The sequence below is a fragment of the Monodon monoceros genome, unplaced genomic scaffold (assembly GCF_005190385.1).
Source record: "Monodon monoceros isolate NGI ecotype Baffin Bay Population unplaced genomic scaffold, NGI_Narwhal_1 Super_Scaffold_5, whole genome shotgun sequence".
Classification (NCBI taxonomy): Eukaryota; Metazoa; Chordata; class Mammalia; order Artiodactyla; family Monodontidae; genus Monodon; species Monodon monoceros.
This window is the reverse complement of record NW_021703782.1, coordinates 24,068,485-24,087,326: the sequence shown is the minus strand read 5'-3', so window position 1 is coordinate 24,087,326 and position 18,842 is coordinate 24,068,485. Positions and strand designations below refer to the sequence as shown.

General features: G+C 35.5%; 2 protein-coding genes across 4 annotated transcripts in view; one reads left to right on the top strand and one right to left on the bottom strand.

Moving 5' to 3' along the window:
- Positions 1 to 18,842, bottom strand: part of CENPP (centromere protein P) — a 230,689-nt gene that overhangs the window by 128,468 nt on the left and 83,379 nt on the right. The window lies entirely within an intron of this gene.
- OMD (osteomodulin) lies at positions 7,931 to 16,924 on the top strand. Of its 3 annotated transcripts, XM_029201719.1 has the most exons (4): positions 7,931 to 8,184; positions 11,521 to 11,525; positions 12,243 to 13,194; positions 15,794 to 16,924. In XM_029201719.1, exons 3-4 carry the CDS (start codon positions 12,255 to 12,257, stop codon positions 16,117 to 16,119), a joined length of 1,266 nt encoding a protein of 421 aa, XP_029057552.1. In that variant the 5' UTR covers positions 7,931 to 8,184; positions 11,521 to 11,525; positions 12,243 to 12,254; the 3' UTR covers positions 16,120 to 16,924. The 3 variants fall into 3 exon arrangements, with proteins under 3 accessions (XP_029057552.1, XP_029057550.1, XP_029057551.1); XM_029201717.1 differs by lacking the exon at positions 11,521 to 11,525 and having other exon boundaries at positions 7,934 to 8,184; positions 12,240 to 13,194; XM_029201718.1 differs by lacking the exons at positions 7,931 to 8,184; positions 11,521 to 11,525 and adding an exon at positions 9,047 to 9,074 and having other exon boundaries at positions 12,240 to 13,194.

Below are 18,842 nucleotides of genomic sequence, written 5' to 3'. Positions count from 1 at the left end.
GGGTGTGAAAATTGGAAAACAAAGATTGGATACCTTGTGGCAGACCTAGGATTTGATCCCAGCAGTCTGGCTCCAGGCTTTTAACCACGATGACACACTAATTTTTTAGTCAGTGATCAACTTTATAAAAAGGTGGACAGTGCTTCCTCCTGGACATTCTTTGCTTACTTGGCTTCCACCTATCATGCCTTTCAGTTTGCTCTTTTTTTTTTTTTTTTAATAGTTAAGATGTACCATTGTACTTTATTTATTTATTTTTAAAATTTACTTATTTAATTTATTGATTTTTGGCTGCATTGGGTCTTCGTTGTTGCGCGTGGACTTTCTCTACTTGCAGTGAGTGGGGGCTACTCTTCGTTGCAGTGCGCGGACTTCTCATTGTGGTGGCTTCTCTTGTTGCAGAGCACGGGCTCTGGGTGCGTGGGCTTCAGGAGTTGTAGCACGCAGGCTCAGTAGTTGTGGCGCACGGGCTTAGCTGCTTCGTGGCATATGGGATCTTCCCGGACCAGGGATCGAACCCGTGTCCCCTGTACTGGCAGGCGGATTCTTAACCACTGTGCCACCAGGGTTGCTCTTTAATGGCTAGTGTTCCCCAATATTGTTTTGGCCTCTTCATTTTGCCCCTGGTAATCTCATCCATTTCTAAACATTAGCCATAATGTCTCATGTGAAGACCTCTGAAATCCATGTCTCAAAAGTGGATCTTAGGTATCACCTCACACCAGTCAGAATGGCCATCATCAAAAAATCTACAAACAATAAATGCTGGAGAGGGTTTGGAGAAAAGGCAACCCTCTTGCACTGTTGGTGGGAATGTAAATTGATACAGCCACTATGGAGAACAGTATGGAGGTTCCTTTAAAAACTAAAAATAGAACTACCATATAACCCAGCAATTCCTCTATTGGGCATATACCCTGAGAAAACCATAATTCAAAAAGAGTCATGTACCACGATGTTCATTGCAGCTCTATTTACAATAGCCAGGACATGGAAGCAACCTAAATGTCCATCAACAGATGAATGGATAAAGAAGATGTGGCACATATATACAATGGAATATTACTCAGCCATAAAAAGAAATGAAATTGAGTTATTTGTAGTGAGGTGGATGGACCTAGAGTCTGTCATACAGAGTGAACTAAGTCAGAAAGAGAAAAACAAATACCGTATGCTAACACATATATATGGAATCTAAAAAAAAAAAATGGTTATGAAGAACCTAGGGGCAGGATGGGAATAAAGATGCAGACCTACTAGAGAATGGACTTGAGGACATGGGGAGGGGGAAGGGTAAGCTGGGACAAAGTGAGAGAGTGGCATGGACATGTATACACTATCAAAGGTAAAACCGATAGCTAGTGGGAAGCAGCCACATAGCACAGGGAGATCAGCTCGGTGCTTTGTGGCCACCTAGAGGGGTGGGATAGGGAGGGCGGGAGGGAGGGAGATGCAGAGGGAAGAGATATGGTGATATATGTATATGTATAGCTGATTCACTTTGATATAAAGCAGAAACTAACACACTATTATTGTAAAGCAATTATACTCCAATAAAGATGTTAAAAAAAAAAAAAGGCGGACCTTGCTGCGGAGTAACAAACTCTCAAAAGCAAGTCCAGGGCTTCCCTGGTGGCGCAGTGGTTAAGAATCCACCTGCCAATGCAGGGGACAGAGGTTCGAGCCCTGGTCCGGGAAGATCCCACAGGCCGCGGAGCAGCTAAGCTACTGAGCCTGCACTCTGGAGCCCGCAAGTCACAATTACTGAAGCCCGAACGCCTAGAACCCGTGCTCCACAACAAGAGAAGCCACAACAATGAGAAGCCCACGCACCACAACTAGAGAAAAGCCCGTGCACAGCAACTAAGACCCAATGCAGCCAAAAATATATAATTAATTTTTTAAAAAAGTGCTTAACCCATCTTTCAAGACTTCCATGATCTACATTTAAGTAATGCTTTCTGAGCTTTTTAGTTCATGTTTACATCTTTTTATACTCCAGCTGAAGATTACTTGCTATTTCTCAAATATACTATGTATTTTCTGGCTTCTGTGTCTTTATTAATGCTGTCTTTTGCATCTATCAAAGTCTTATCCAACCTTAAATGTCTGTGTCAAAGGTCACCCATCTCAGTTCATCTTCCTGATTCTCCCATAAACGGATGTGGCTTCTCACACCCTACCCTCCAAATCTTCCCAGTATTTTGATGTGCTTCTCTTTTGTACTTATAAAAATCTAACTTATTATAGCTATTTATACATGGGTTTTTTTCTTCACATTCTCTAGAGGATTGTAGATACCTTGAGTGTAAGCACTTGATTGCAAAGTCATCTTTGCATCCCCTTTTTCTCCGCCCCCCCCCCCCCACCAAAGCCTACCACACTTCATTGGCTCAAAACATTCTTCTGGATTAAATCAGCAAAGGGTGCTTATCGAAGGGAAAGAAAAAGCCTTTATCCTCATTCGAACAAGGCAATGTGTTTTTATCCTACATATCTTTCTTTCATCCTAGAAGCTCCCTCTCTGGCTCCAGTTCTCCCACAGACCTGATGCAGATGTACTGTGTGTTCCACATTACTATGAAGTAGGGGCAGGTGGCATTTTTTCCCAGTGCACATTTTTTCTCAATACAGTTTCTATCACAGGCTCTGGGAAGCTCTAAAACAGATCCGCCACCACGGGAATAAAGACGACCAGTGCTGTAACAAGGTACATATTCCCAGCAGTGACATCTCTCCCTTGGTAAAATAACAGCATGAAAATAAAGATAACTGCTTTAAAACGAGCCCTTCCATAGTCAAAGGAAAGAGCTTACAGAGGACCCTTTAAAACGAGACCTTCTAAAGAAAGGGGAAGAGCTTACTGAGGGACCTTTAAAACGAGCCCTTCCGTAGACAGGGGAAGAGGTTACAAAGGCTGCAAGGGGCAGAAACACAAGGACAAATTAGGCCAAGGGGCAAAAGCATGTGCCATGCCAGCTCTACATGGAAGGTGCAATCAGTCGTATGAATTCCTAATATTAAAACTTGCAGTTTGAGTGCTGGAGATTTCCTTTTTTTAAAAAAAATTTTTAGTTTTTAACACTTTATTGGAGTATAATTGCTTTACAATGTTGTGTTAGTTGCTGCTGTATAACAAAGTGAATCAGCTATACGTATACATATATACCCATATCCCCTCCCTCTTGCGTCTCCTTCCCACCCTCCCTATCCCACCCCTCTAGGTGGTCACAAAGCACCGAGCTGATCTCCCTGTGCTATGTGGCTGCTTCCCACTAGCTATCTTGGCATGGACATATATACACTACCAAATGTAAAAAAGAGACCTCCTTTTTATTAAGGAAAATTTTCAATAGAAGCAAAAGTAGACAAAACACTACAATGAACTTTCATCTACTTCTCACTCAGTTTTTAAAATTATCAACTTAAGCCAATTTTATTCATTTAAACTCCCATTGCTATTATTTTTAATAACAGCTTTATTGTGGATATAATTCACATACTGTACAATTTACCATTTAGAGTATACAGTTCAAAGGTTTTTAATATTCAAGCTTAGCAGCCATCACCACAATCAATTTCAGAACATTTTTATCACTCCAAAAAGAAACCCTGTCCTGATTAATGTCATTTACTCCCAGCCTTAGGTAACCACAAATCCACTGTTTCTATCAATTTGCCTATTCTGCACATTTCATATAAATGGAATCATAATATGTGGTCTTTTGTGACTGGTTTCTTCCACTTATAATGTTTTCAAGGTTCATTCATGTCATAGCATGTGTCAGTACTTCACTCCTTTTCATTGCCAAGTAATATTCTATTGTATAGATGGACCACACTTATTCATCCATTCACCAACTGATCAACATATAAGTTGTTTCTACTTTCTGGCTGTTATAAATATGTGCATTCAAGTTTTTGTGTGAACATATGTCTTCACTTTTCCTGGGTATATACTTAGGAGTAAAACTGATGGGTCAAATGGTAACTTTATGTTTAACTTTCTGAGGAACTATAGATTGTTTTCCAAAGTGGCTGTGCCATTTTTAATCTTCATCAGCAATATATGTAGATTCCAAAATCTCCACATCCTCACCAACACTTGTAATTGTCCATATTTTTTATTTCAGCTATCCTAGAGAATGTGAAGTGGTACTTCATTGTGGCTCTGATTTGCATTTTCCTGATGACTAGTGATGTTGAGCATCTTTTCATGTGTTTGTGGACCATTTGTTATCTTTGAAGAAACATTTATTCAGATCCTTCACTCATTTTAATATTATTATTATTGAGTTGTATGAGTTCTTTATTCTAGACACAAGTTCTTAATCAGATATATGATTTGCAAAATTTTTCTCCCATGTGTGGGTTTTTTTTTTCCACTTTCTTGATAGTATCTTTTGGCACAGAAAACAATTTAAATTTTAATGACATCCAATTTACCTATTTTTTCTTCTGATTCTTGTGCTTTTAGTGCCACATCTAAGAAACTGATGCCTAACCCAAGGTCATAATGACTAACATTATATTTTCTTCTAAAATTTAACCATATTAGCTCTAACACATAGGTCTTTGTTCCATTTTCAGTAAATTTTTGCATGTGTTCCAGTTGTCTTAGCACCATTCGTTCAAAGCAGATCAAGATATAAAAGATTTCTATCACTCCAGAAGGTTCTTCCGTGCCCGTTCCCAGTTCATACTCCCACTTCATCCAGCAAACATCCATTCATTCACTCACTCCACCAAGCAGACATACCCATCCCAGAACCTTGCCACCCTCTCCTAAAAATTTCAGTATGTGTCAGTACTTCACTCCTGTATAACCCTCTCCTAAAAATTTCCTTAATAACTGTTAACTTGAGTAAACATAAGTAATAGGAATTCTGCTTCCTGGATCCACATGGCCTACCCTCTCCTTTAACAGAAAAGAAAATATTCCCATTAATTTGGCATTCCCATTAATTTGGCAAAGGGAAACACATCTTATCGCCCTTTCCTGAGTCTGAAAACGCTATTGTTTTGTACTCAGTCCCAGTCAGTGGAAAAAAAAAAAATTTAATGGATTATATAGACAACTACTTTTTAATTGTGTATATTATCTTGGAACTTTACTCTGTGAGGGTGGAAAGTACTGGCTTCTCCATGAGCCTTTGAGTGCTTCCTTGCTCTCTCTTTGCCATCTGTGGCTGGTTGTATGCTGGTCTTTTTAAATTCTTCTCTCTATACCTCCTTATTTGATGAAGTTTCTATGATGTCTTCCAGTTTTGTTATCATGTGGCTTATTGATTTGAATTGTACTTTTATCTCATGTGGTTTACTTAGGAGTTAACCGGGAGAAACACAAAGCAACAGTCCAATTGTCTGAAGAGTAAAGATTTGCAAAATATCTTCTTGAAATAAGAGCTATCCTCTCAAAAACAATTAGAAAGAAGGTACAATATCATTTGCATATGATTCGTATGCAAAACCCAAGAGAATCAACCTGAAAAACCCAAGAGAATCAACTGAAAAATGATGACAGTGTCACACATATAACAAAAAATGGGTATCCATAAACATATAAAAAACCCCTAAAAATAAATAAGAAAAAGACAAATAACACAACAGAAAAATGAGCAAAAACATTAACAGGCATACCTCAGAAGAGAAAATCCAAATGGCTGAAAAACATTTGAAAAAATGTTCAACCTCTTTAGTAATCAGCGAAACGGAAATTAAAATCACAATACCATCATATACCTAAAAATTGGGGGGAAAGTTAGATAATGTCAAGTATTAATGAGATCTAAAACAACCATAGCCTTTCATTCCCACCACCTCCACTTGCTTATCTGTAACCTCCTTCCAGCGGTGAGACACCTGGCTCCCCCATTCACCACACAGTTACATAACTATTCCTTTCCAGCATACATCACAGTAGTGTCAGAACTATTGACTTAAACCCCTGTGCTCGTTCATTTTTACCCCTCTGCCTTGCTTTGTTCTTCTCCATTGCACTCCACACCACTTGATATGTTTATTTTCTCTCTTCCTCTTCAGTGATAATAGGGACTTTTACTGCTGGGTTCTCAGCACCTAAAACTGCCTTGAACAAAGTAGGTGCTCAACAAATATTAGCTGGGTGAATAAATGAATTAAAAATCTTTATTATGGTTTATTACCATAATTACCAGTCTCAGTCAGACCTTTCCTAGCCAGCACTAGTTATCTGGCTCTGAGATAGTTTATCTACTTCAGTCAAATTATAACCATAGAATATAATTTAGACTTTCACCAACTCAACTGACTTCTCTCCCTAATTGCTACAGTTATAATCACCAACTGAGGGAATTCCCCGGTGGCCCAATGGTTAGGGCTCTGCGCTTTCACTGCCGAGGGTGAGGGTTCAGTCCCTGGTCAGGGAACTAAGATCCCGCAAGCAGTGCAGCACAGCCAAAAATAAATAAATAAAATTAAAAACAATTTTTAAATAAAATAAAATAACCACCAACTGAAACAGTGAACTATCACAATCACTTGCAGCTTCTAGTTTTCCTCTAAGGCCTGACTCAAACCACCCTTCCCACCCCCTGCCAAACCTAAACCTCCTAGACACCATCAACCTTATTTAAATTTCCTAGACACTTTCAACTCTGAGGGTTCTAGCTATCTATTGATAAATATTTTCACATTTGTTAGGAACATGAACAACATAATCACTATCATAAGTTCAAATCACAGAGTTAAAAGAAGAATTTAATAAAAATTAAGCTGTTAATTTTACATTAACCTTCCAAAAGAACTGTGAGGGCATGTAAAATGACTTTTGGAAAAAGTACAGATTTGCTCTCTTTTCCTTAGCACGGAAGTCTGAGTTTTAAGAACAAACACTAAAAGGAAACATATGGAAAAGATCAGTAACAAGATGAAATCTTGGCCCAAATATGGTCTGCCACGTTTTACATACCACTGTCTCAAATAATAGATGAGATTTTTACAGTATTGCCAAAACATCTCTTGAAACACTGTACACTTTTTAAAAATCTGAAGTATAACGAAATAAATCTTGTGCATTCTTTATGAAAACCTAATGGAAAATACTATTTTGAGGAAACAAAAACAAATTCCAGGAATCACTTTACCTTATTAGTTTGTACAAGCTTGAAAGAATCTCCTAAAGAATGAACTCAAAGTTCACTGCCAAGAGATACAAGTTAACTCTGTTTAAAATATGAAAATATTGGTATAAAAATATAGCATTTAAGTAGTTAACTGCCACTCTTCAAGAGACACAGCTCAGTGAAATTTGTAAATTTTCTACATCTGCAAAATAAAAGCAATAACAGCTGGTCAACAGAAGTTCCTAATTCCATCTTATTCAATACTATAAAATTATTTTTTTGTACTAGTAAAAACAGACAAATCAGAGATATACCTTCTGAGTGAATTCCATAACTAAGAGATTAATTTTATTTCAAAGGTTATTAGAACACATGCTAGTGGATGTATTTGGGAGGAAGGTGAGAAAGGGGATAGCTGATAGAAAAGAAGGTATACTTCTTTGTATGGAAAAGTGATATATTTAATCTGTGTCACTAATGACCATCTATTTCATTTTTAAAATAAACTAGATGTGAAATGCTGTATGTTTCTAATCCTGGTTCCTTGTCTTAATAAAGGGAAGCACTGGTGTGAATACACGGTATCAGACAACCGAGGTCTCAAGATGACTCTGAGTTCCACCTTAAAATGCCAAGACACTGAGCTCCATGTTACAGTGGACCTTACTTTGAAGAATTCTTTGGCATGAAAATGAAAATAAAAACAGTAATCAGTACATGCTGTTTCATTTAGTTCTGTTTGCCTTTCATACTAGAGGAAATTCTTGCCATACCTCAAACCAAAATTAAGGGGAAAAGAAAGAAGTAAGCCACATAAATCTGACCAAGAACACAAGCATTTTAATTTGAGTCCACAAAGTTTTGGATAATGAAAAGAAATACATAATTTTAATTCAACCCAAGTATTTTCCAAGTAGATTATATTTGCTTAAATTGCTATAGCAATTCAAGGGACAGCCCTGCCTGGACACACAGTTACTGTGGATTTTTAAGAGATTCAGTTTAAGAATTTAGGAATTTCTGATTCATTTACAGGATTTGCAAATTCATCAGCCCCTGAAAACTAAAGCAAACTCAACAGGTATGATGATAAAATAATTTTCATTTTTTAAAGAAAATATTCCTACTGTTTAAAATATATTTGATTTAACATTAAAATAGATTGTAGCCATCATAAATGCACATTTTTATAAGCAATATCTGGTGAAAGCTACATTAAAATTTGATTAGCAAAAATATTCAGGGAAATAATATAGGAATTTAATTTTCTAACTTAAGATTTACCCAATAAATGATTTTTGTTTAGATTTTTTTTTTACTTTGAATGAAAGATTCTCACGTTAATGGAATAATTTTCTGTTTCTCTCTCCCTCTCCCTCTCTCTCTCTCTCAACTTTAAGTGACAAAAAACCAGCGAACGCCTTTGAGCCATACATCTGAGCAATGCTAGAGATTCTGGTTTTAGAGAAATGGGCATTTGTACAAATTTCACTAGAAATTTTCTCAAAATTTCTTTATTAACCAAATCCCTGATGTTACGATGTGTTTGCCTCTTCCTCAAAGAGAAAATACAAGTACTCTATCTAGCACTGAATGTTCTAGTTTCTTGGGTTTCAGTTAATTAAGATCCAAATGTATTATGGCTAAAAATAATTTTGAGACTTTCATATTTTTAATAGCAAAAGAGTTTTACTTCCTTAGGCCTTGTGTGTGGCAGTGATGTACACAACTTTAATTTTACAGGGTTAAATTTAAAACTGCTTTGGAAAAAATTCTGAATCATATCCTAATACTTGGTTTCTTATATTTTAGTTTCTGTGGCATACCAATAAAACAATTAAGTTTTTAAAATAATAAAATGCTATGAAGCTTTCCAATTACTTTAAACTTTCCAGGACAAAGTTTCACCTCATTTTGATTAGTAATTTAAATTAGAACTTTCTTGATGAAAGCACGAGTGCTTTTTTCCAGGTAAGAGAAATGTTATGACATAGAAACTTTTTTAGCTATAATATGAAAAATTCATATTAATGAGTAATTTAAAAAACCTGGTAACATATTTCAGTTTGCCTTAAACTTTCTTTTTCACATTTGTGATTTTTCTACTAAACAAGGTAAGGAATACAGGTAGGAAAGTGAATACAGTATATTGTGACAGAAATATTCAATAGAAAATAGAATAGCCATGTTCTCTGTGAAAATGTTCATTTAGAGAAATCACTGTGGTGAAATAAATGCCTAGAAATAATCAACATTAGTAGCAATAAACATCACTAACAAGATGTAATCTATAACAAAAAAATCAATCATGCATTCAACAAATCTGTGAGCACTTACAAACTGTGCATTGTACTAGAGTCTGTCAAAAATTAGAGGTTGAGAAATGAGATGATTGACAGTGAGTTATAATGTTTTGCTATGAGTTATCCTATAGGAGACAAGGCATAAATTGCCGAACATAAAAGGCAGAAGTAATAAAAGTATGCCTTGCAAATGGCTGGTAAAAGATTAGCTGAATGAAAAATTTGGATAAAAAGAAATAAGAGAGCACTATAACAGGGAAAATGATCAGGGGTGAAGTTGAGGAGTAAGAAAAATAGAAAATAATGGGTATATCAGTGGAGATGGAATGGATTTTAGACCAGAAAACAGCACTTATTGAAAAGGGAGTGGGACAAGGTTGAGCTAGAGGGCCGAGGTCCTCAGTGGATGAGGACAATGATGATGAGCTCAGATTTAGAAGAGAAACTGTCTTCAGGGAAAGACCTTTCTTCTTAGGTGGCCAAGAAGACCAAAAGCAGATAATACTAAGAATCCCTTTATTTTCAGAGAGGCCTTCGTCATGAGGTCTTGATTCCTAGGCAAAGGTAAGTGCTCAACCAAAAGTATCATCCAGGTCTCCTTTTTTCCCAACAATTTCTTGTAGTTGTTGAACAGTCATGACTTTAATTCTCAAATGTAAGATTACTAACTGATGATTACTGATGTTCTAACACAAGGATAAAATTCAGAGTTCTGATGAGCAGTACTCTTTTCAAAGTTCAACTGTGTATCAGTCAGCTTCTGAGACCCCCTACATGGCCTGACCCTGTACAGCTGCATGTCTCTGCCTCTGCTTCTAATTTCATCTCAACTCCATAGTGCAGTACTTTAAATGAAGTATGACAAGCACTTAAAAAAAAAGTTGATATGTTATAGTATAATGAGTATAAAATACTATAATTTTAATACATAAAATATTATCAACTAGAGAGTAATATGTATAGGGTGTTCTATACCCATTCCTGTGAATCTCCCGAAGTCTTGGCCAAATGATGTCTGCAAAGGTTTCCCTGTCTCCCGCAAGCAGGGTTAAGACACTGGTTCCCCCAGCACTGGTATCTCTGCTGCAAACCATATTTCCCTCTGCCTGAGAATATGGTTCACTGTGCTGTGCCTCTCTTGTCTACTAAATTGTATGCACTAAATTGTATGCTCATGTCTTCATATTTTCTTCATTTCTGTATTTCCCACCAAGCACAGTGCCTCACCTCTAAAATTCGAGACAATCATCAAGTAACCCAATCAAACTAACTAAATCACTAGTAATATTTGCAAGGCTCTTTTCTAACCATGTCCACACACAACATCCAGTACAGGGTCACTAATTATAGCAGGTGAAAAAGCACTCCTAATCATACCCACTGGGAGCTTCCCAGTGCCCTGTCTGCGTCAGCCAGCACTGAACACTGCCCTTTGGGATGAGACCATACTCTTTCACTTCTCCTCCCAGGACTCTATCTTACTTGATGCATGAACACTGCAGTGTGAAGATTATGGCTCAGCTATATTAATGAAGTAAACTAGGTGTTCATTCCCAGAGTGCAAATTCCTGAGGTCACAATTTAGGCCTCTAGGTTCTGGTTGAGATTGGCTGTAACAGTCTTATTGTGCTCCTTCAACAGTTAACCACCACATCCCAAACATCTCACCCTTTGTTGCTTACATGTTTTTGCTCATCTCTTCTAGCTGCAAATCTTCCCTATTTCCCTCTGTGAGAACCCTCACATTCCTTCAAAGTCTAATGCAAATGCCATGTCCTCCATGAATCACATGGATAAAAAGGAACAATGGATGGAGTCTATTTAGATTTGCAAAAGGAAACTTTATGAATTTCAAAATCAATACTGTTTAAAAGATGAAACCATTACCATTTTGGCATTTTATGTAGGAAGGGATAAGATTAAATAGAAGTCAATATATTAGAGTAAATGATTGTCTATTCTATTTTCTTGGTGAAAAAAGAGGCAAAGTCATCATCTGATTCTCCACTAAGACCTAAACTCCTGGGAGACAGGACAGTGTGTTTTTAATATCTGTGTATCCAGAAATTAACTCCAAAATATCAGTGGAAAGAAAGAAGCTAGGAAGGTAATAGGAAAAATGTATAGAATAACCAATTAGAAACTAATTTTGTAGAATGTAAATATTGTGTGTGTTTGTGATTTAAAGTAGTTATTCAAGTAGAGTCAGAGACAAAATAATTGGATTCTGCAAACTATTTCACATGGAAAATTTGAAGTCACAGTTAGTCTTGGACAGAAAACACTAAGAGGAAACATGATAGTTATTTTTAATATCTCAAGCTTTCACGTAAAATGGAGTGTTCTATGTTCTTCCAAAGAGCAGAAAAGAACATCAGCAAACAAAAGTTGCAGTGGGAAAATTTTGGTTAATATCAGGAATCTCCTAAGTAACTAAAACATAGAGTCTCTCTTCTCATAGGCAGTAAACATCACTGAAGGGGCCAAATAGTCAGTGAGAACATCCAGCATTTATATGGAAAGAGCATTCGGCTTTGGGGTGGAGAGATGTCATGCTATCATTGTAAATCTATAGTCTAGTAAACAAGACAAATCGAGATTCTCTTAAAAGATGGTTACTTAGTCTGGTTCAATGCAGTATGTGACATTTTAAAAAATACCACCTTATACATTAATTTTGGTCTGAGCAGTACCCATTAATTCTGGACATTCTTTTATATATTTCAATACAGATAGAGATATTATGCATTTTATATAACTGTCAATTTATATACAAATTATTCTAAGTTTACTCACTTTTCCCACAATATATTTCCTTTTTGCCTTGTAATAGGACAAAAAAAGGAACATGGGCTTTTCAAGTCCAGTGTGTGTCCTTTTCTTCTTTCTTGGAGTCAAAGTATATTGCCAGTATGAAAGTTATCAATGGGATGAAGATTATGACCAAGAACCAGATGATGTCTACCAACCAGAATTCCAATTTCATCGAAATGAAGATTATGGAGTTCCATTTCATCAGCATATTTTAGGTTGTGCCAGTGAATGCTTCTGTCCACCTAACTTTCCATCATCAATGTACTGTGATAATCGCAAACTCAAGACTATCCCAAATATTCCAGCATACATTCAGCAAGTTTATCTTCAGTTTAATGAAATTGAGGTTGTGACTGCAGATTCATTCATCAATGCCACTCATCTTAAAGAAATCAACCTCAGCCACAACAAAATTAAATCTCAAAATATTGATCATGGTGTGTTTGCCAAATTGTCAAATCTACTACAACTCCACCTACAGCATAACAATTTAGAAGACGTTCCGTTTCCTCTCCCTAAGTCTTTGGAAAGGATTCTTCTTGGTTACAATCAGATCTCCAGACTGCAGACAAATGCTGTAAATGGGCTAGTAAACTTGACCATGCTTGATCTTTGTTACAATAAAATTGATGATTCTACATTACAAGAAAAAATCCTTGCGAAAATGGAAAAACTAATGCAGCTTAACCTATGTAATAACAGATTAGAATCAATGCCTCCTGGTTTGCCTTCTTCACTTATGTATCTGTCTTTAGAAAATAATTCAATATCTGCTATACCAGAAAATTACTTCAATGAACTCCCAAAACTTCATGCTCTAAGAATGTCACACAATAAACTACAAGACATCCCATATTATATTTTTAATCTTTCCAACCTTATAGAGCTCAATGTTGGACACAACAAACTGAAGCAAGCATTCTATATTCCAAGAAATTTAGAACACCTATACCTAGAAAATAATGAAATTGAAAGTATGTAAAATTTCATTGTTTTGTGTATATTGTTTTTATTTTTATTATTTATTTAATTTTAATTTATTTACTTATTTATTTTTAATTTTTATTTTATATTGGAGTATAGTTGATTAACAATGTTGTGTTAGTTTCAGGTGAATAGCAAAGTGATTCAGTTATACATATACATGTATCTATTCTTTTTCAAATTCTTTTACCATTTAGGTTATTATAGAATATTGAGCAGCGATCCCTGTGCTGTAGAGTATGTCCTTGTTGTACATGTCAATCCCAAACTCCGAATCTATTCCTCTCCCCCACTCTTCCCCCCTGGTAACTATAAGTTCGTTCTCTCAGTCTGTGAGTTTGTTTCTGTTTTGTAAATAAGTTCATTTGTATCATTTTTTCTTAGATTCTGCATATAAGTGATATCATATGATATTTTTCTTTCTCTGACTTACTTCACTTAGTGTGATAATCTCCAGGTCCATCCATGTTGCTGCAAATGGCATTATTTCATTCTTTTTTAATGGCTGAGTAATATTCCATTGTATATATATGTACCCTATCTTGTTTATCCATTCATCTGTCGATGGATATTTAGGTTGCTTCCATGTCTTGGCTATTGGAAACAGTGCTGCAATGACATTTGGGGTGCCTCTATCCTTTCGAACCATGGATTTCTCCAGATATATGCCCAGGAGTGGGATTGCTGGATCATATGGTAGCTGTATTTTTAGTTTCTTAAGGAACCTCCATACTGTTCTCCATACTGGCTGTACCAATTTATATTCCCACCAACGATGTAGGAGGGTTCCCTTTTCTCCACACCGTCTCCATCATTTATTGTTTATAGATTGTTTGATGATGGCCATTCTGACTGGTGTGAGGTGATATCTCATTGTAGTTTTGATTTGCATTTCTCTAATAATTAGCGATGTTGAGCATCTTTTCATGTGCCTCTTGGCCATCTGTATGTTGTCTTTAGAGAAATGTCTATTTAGGTCTCCTGACCATTTTTTGACTGAGTTGTTTGGTCTTTTGTTATGGAGTTGTATGAGCTCTTTATAAATGGAGACTAATCCCTTGTCGGTTGCATCGTTTGCAAATATTTTCTTCCATTTTGTAGGTTGTCTTTTCATTTTTTTTATGGTTTCTTTGCTGTGCAAAAGCTTTTGAGTTTAATGAGGTCCCATTTGTTTATTTATTTTTTTATTTCCATTACTCTAGGAGATGGCTTAGAAAAGATATTGCTGTGATTTATGTCAAAGAGTGTTCTGCCTAAGTTTTCCTCTAAGGGTTTTATAGTATCTGGTTTTACATTTAGGTTTTTAATCCATTTTGAGTTTAATTTGTGTATGGTGTTAAAGAATGTTCTAATTTCATTTTTTTACATGTAGCTGTCCAGTTTTCCCAGCACCATTTACTGAAGACACTGTCTTTCCTCCATTGTATAGTCTTGCCTCCTCTGTCGTAGATTAATTGACCATAGGTGTGCGGGTTTATTTCTGGGCTTTCTACCCTGTTCCATTGATCTATATGTCTGTTTCTGTGCCAGTACCACAACATTTTGATGACTGTAGCTTTGTAGTATAGTCTGAAGTCAGGGAGCCTGATTCCTCCAGCTCCATTTTTCTTTCTCAAGATTTCTTTGGCTATTCGGGGTCTTTTGTGTCTCCACATCAATTTTAAGATTTTTTTGTTCTAGTTCTGTGAAAAATGCCATTTCATAGGGATTGCACCGAATCTGTAGATTGCCTTGGGTAGTATAGTCATTTTGACAATATTGCTTCTTCCAATCCAAGAATATGGTACATCTTTCCATCTGTTTGTATCATCTTTGATTTCTTTCATCAGCATCTTATAGTTTTTGGAGTACAGATAGGTCTTTTGTCTCCTTAGGTAGGTTTATTCCTAGTTATTTTATTCTTTTTGACATGATGGTAAGTTGGATTGTTTCTTTAATTTCTCTTTCTGATCTTTCGTTGTTAGTGTATAGAAATGCAACAGATTTCTGTGTATTAATTTTGTATCTTGCAACTTTACTGAGTTCATTAGGAGCATCACTGTCTTTTAAAGACAGAAAGAAGAGTATTTTGACCTTTTAAAGAACAAATCTTTAAAAACATATGCTTTACAAATTGCTGAAAATGGTTGCTTTGAAGCTGGCTAGGGAAATGGCAGAAATTGGCCCCACAGAAAGGTGTACTCCAAGGTTTATAGTCTTTTCTATTAAATGTTATCACCTTGAACATTGAGAATTAGTACTGTAGAGTATACAAAGAAATATGAGATCCTGAGTAGTAGAACTATAGGTGATTTTCACTTTTTTCTTTTTGAGATTGTTTCTACTAAGAATTTATTACTTAAATAATTTATTTAATACTTAAATAATTACTTAATAGCCAATGAAGACATCGTTTATTTTGATAATATAAAATTCATTTATAGTTTCATTTTCATTTTACTATTTGATTACTGTAAAAAATAATTAAACCTAATTCCACTTACAAGTATTTTAATTAATAAAACTATACCCCATAAACATTTTAATAAAATTCAATACAGGATTATGGATGTAATACAGCAGGATTAATTTTTAATTTGTATTTTTCAGATATCAATGTCACATTGATGTGTCCATCTGTTGACCCACTACATTACCATCATTTAACATACATTCGTGTAGATCAAAATAAGCTAAAAGAGCCAATAAGCTCATACATTTTCCTCTGCTTCCCTCATATACACACTATTTATTATGGTGAACAAAGAAGCACTAATGGTCAAACAATACAACTGAAGACCCAAGTTTTCAGGAGATTTCAAGATGATGGTGACAGTGAAGATCACGATGATCACCATGAAGCCACAGAAGAAGGAACAGAAGAAAATGTTGACCCTCACTATTATGGAAGTCAAGAATGGCAAGAAACTACATAGGTATACATTTATAACTTCACGAAATCTTATTATTCAGTATAAATTTAACTAAATATGCATAGCTCGTAGTAATATACCTGGAATTCTGTACTAGTATGAGACCAAGTTGAATTTAGGTTGTTGACAACATTTGCATCATTACACAGGATTAGAACTTACTCAAAATGATATAAATCTTTAGAAATGTAAATTAGAATAAGTAGGAATCAAAAACTACACTTTGAATATTAAATTATCATCATGTTGAGAAAAAAAGCAAGTATGACCACTTCTATTAACAGTAATTTTTCTAATAATGATGTAAGAAGTAGTGTTAGAAGCTAAGAACTGTAAGCCATGTGCTTTAAATCACTATGAACATAAGTGTTTAAATGCCAGAAGGTTACATTAATGTAACAGCAGCTACTCATTTAAGGACTAGACTAATTTTTTGACCTAATGTCCAGAAAAGCTTTCACACTTGTATTTGAATATCATCACCATGACAGCCACCCGCTGGTCCTACCACTTAGAGCACAGAATGATATTCTTGATTTTCAAAAGAGGCTATCGTACTAAGGATCCAAGGCACACAGACTTATGAAATCAACTAGTCTTGTTTTTCTCTCAGAGCACGAAAGCAACAAATATTTAAGCCCTGTATTTGGATACCTAAAAAACACCACATCATCTTATCACAATTCATATTTTAGCAAATTTCAGCAATTGTACAAAACAATCTTGACTGCATTCCACTGTTTCTATAGTAAATTCACTAGAGAAAGGTTTTAGTTACATAAAGATTTGCTAATAAATAACTGCTCTGTTCACAAGGTTAAGTTAATGTTAGCACAAGAAAGTATATCAACATAATTTAACACTTTTATTTTCCTAGCACAATATATTAGAAACATATATGTATATCAGCCAATGTTTATTTACATAGTGTTAAAGTTGAATAGAGTTCCTTTGAAATTTGAATGACAGGCTTTGATATCTTCTTTAAATCCTTAAAAATCATATATCATTTTGAAGCATTTTAAGTATGCCTTATAATGAAGTATAACTTCTATGATGAACTTTCTTGATTTACCAGGCTAATATTTCACAGAATTCCTCAGATAAGGAATAAACACAAATCTGGAACTGCCTACACAGGAAACCCCTCAAACAAACAGTAACAATTTAAATAGTATGCAAAAAAACAAATTAAAACTATATTTTAAAAGCAGTTGTCTAGTGGTGAGTCTATTTTTCTGGAGATGACAGTTTAAAATGAAGCCTCTAATGCTCTTTATATCTTTGAGTAGGTTATTAGCATGTAGCGGAAACAGAACACCCACATGTCCCCAGGGACAAGCTCAACAATCCAGAATGAACATGAACAACACTCCATTCATTCATTCATTTAATTAACATTCAGCAAGTCATTTGGTATGCAGGGTTTAGTAATGAGAGGTCAAACATAATACATATGTACACCTGTGACGCTATGAGACACAGGTGTGAGGGTAAAGGTAAGAGCAAAACGATAGTGATGTGGGTAGAGAACATTTTCCAAAGAGGTAAAAAACTTTAAGGACCATCTCCCCCTTTAATGAAATTTTTAAAAATAGGGTTATAAATTTAAACATTTATTATGAGCTAATATGTGGAAAATACTGTTGGTGTTTTAGGAGATCAGAAAGAGAAGACTATTTCTTACCCAGAACAATTTAAAATTTAATGAGGAGCCATCAGGAAAATGCAAATCAAAACCACAGCAAGATATTCCTTTACATTCACCGGATGGCTATAATCAAAAAGGCAGACAAATAATAAGTATTAATGAGCAGGTACAGAAAGTGGAATCCGCTGGTGACGCAGTCAAATGGTGCAGCTGCTTTGGAAAGCAGTCTGGCAGTTCTTCAAAAAGTTAGTTACCTATGATCCAACAATTCTACTCCTAGATATATACCTAAGAGAACTGAACACATATGTTCACACAAAAACATGTACACAAATGTTCATAGCAGCATTATTCATTAATAGCCAAAAAGTGGAAACCACTCAAATGTCCTTCAGCTGATGAAAGGATAAACAAAATGTGGTATATCCACACAATGGAAAATTATTCAGCCAAAAGAAGGAATGAAGTACTGATACATGTTACTACATGGATGAACCATGAAGACATTATGCTAGTGAAGTCAGTCACAGAAGACCACCTATTGTATGATTCCATTCATATAAAATGTCTAGAAGAGGCAAGTCTATAGAGACAGAAAGATTATTGGCTGCCTGGGGTTGGGGGGCAGGAGAATAAAGGGAAACTGGGGGATGACTGACAATGGATAGAGTCTTTCTTTTGGGGGTGATGAAAATATTCTGAAATTGATTATAGTGATGATTGTACAAGTTTGAAAATACTAAAAACTATTGAATTGTACACTTTAAAAAAGTGAATTGCATGAGATGTGAATTATTTCAATAAAGCTGTTATTTAAAAATTTAACAGAGACAATAAAATCTAATAACTCACTCTAACAAAAGGAAGAAAGAAATACAACGTGGCAGTAACTGAAACACGATGTCAACACAGATATGCCGACTTTATTTCTGGCCAGGATGTGAAGCAGTTGAAGGCTTCAAAGAGGTGGTACTTTGATGTGTGAGTAGGGACTGATTGGCAAGAGTGGAGAAAACAGGTCCTACGGTGAGATTAATATAAAGATGTGGTAATTACTTATTTCACCTCTTGCACA

Excerpts from the sequence above, each read along its gene's own strand:
- OMD (XM_029201719.1), top strand. The coding sequence starts at position 12,255 with ATGGGCTTTTCAAGTCCAGTGTGTGTCCTTTTCTTCTTTCTTGGAGTC. Across the intron at positions 13,195-15,793 it reads AGAAAATAATGAAATTGAAA|ATATCAATGTCACATTGATG; the intron begins GTATGTAAAATT and ends TGTATTTTTCAG.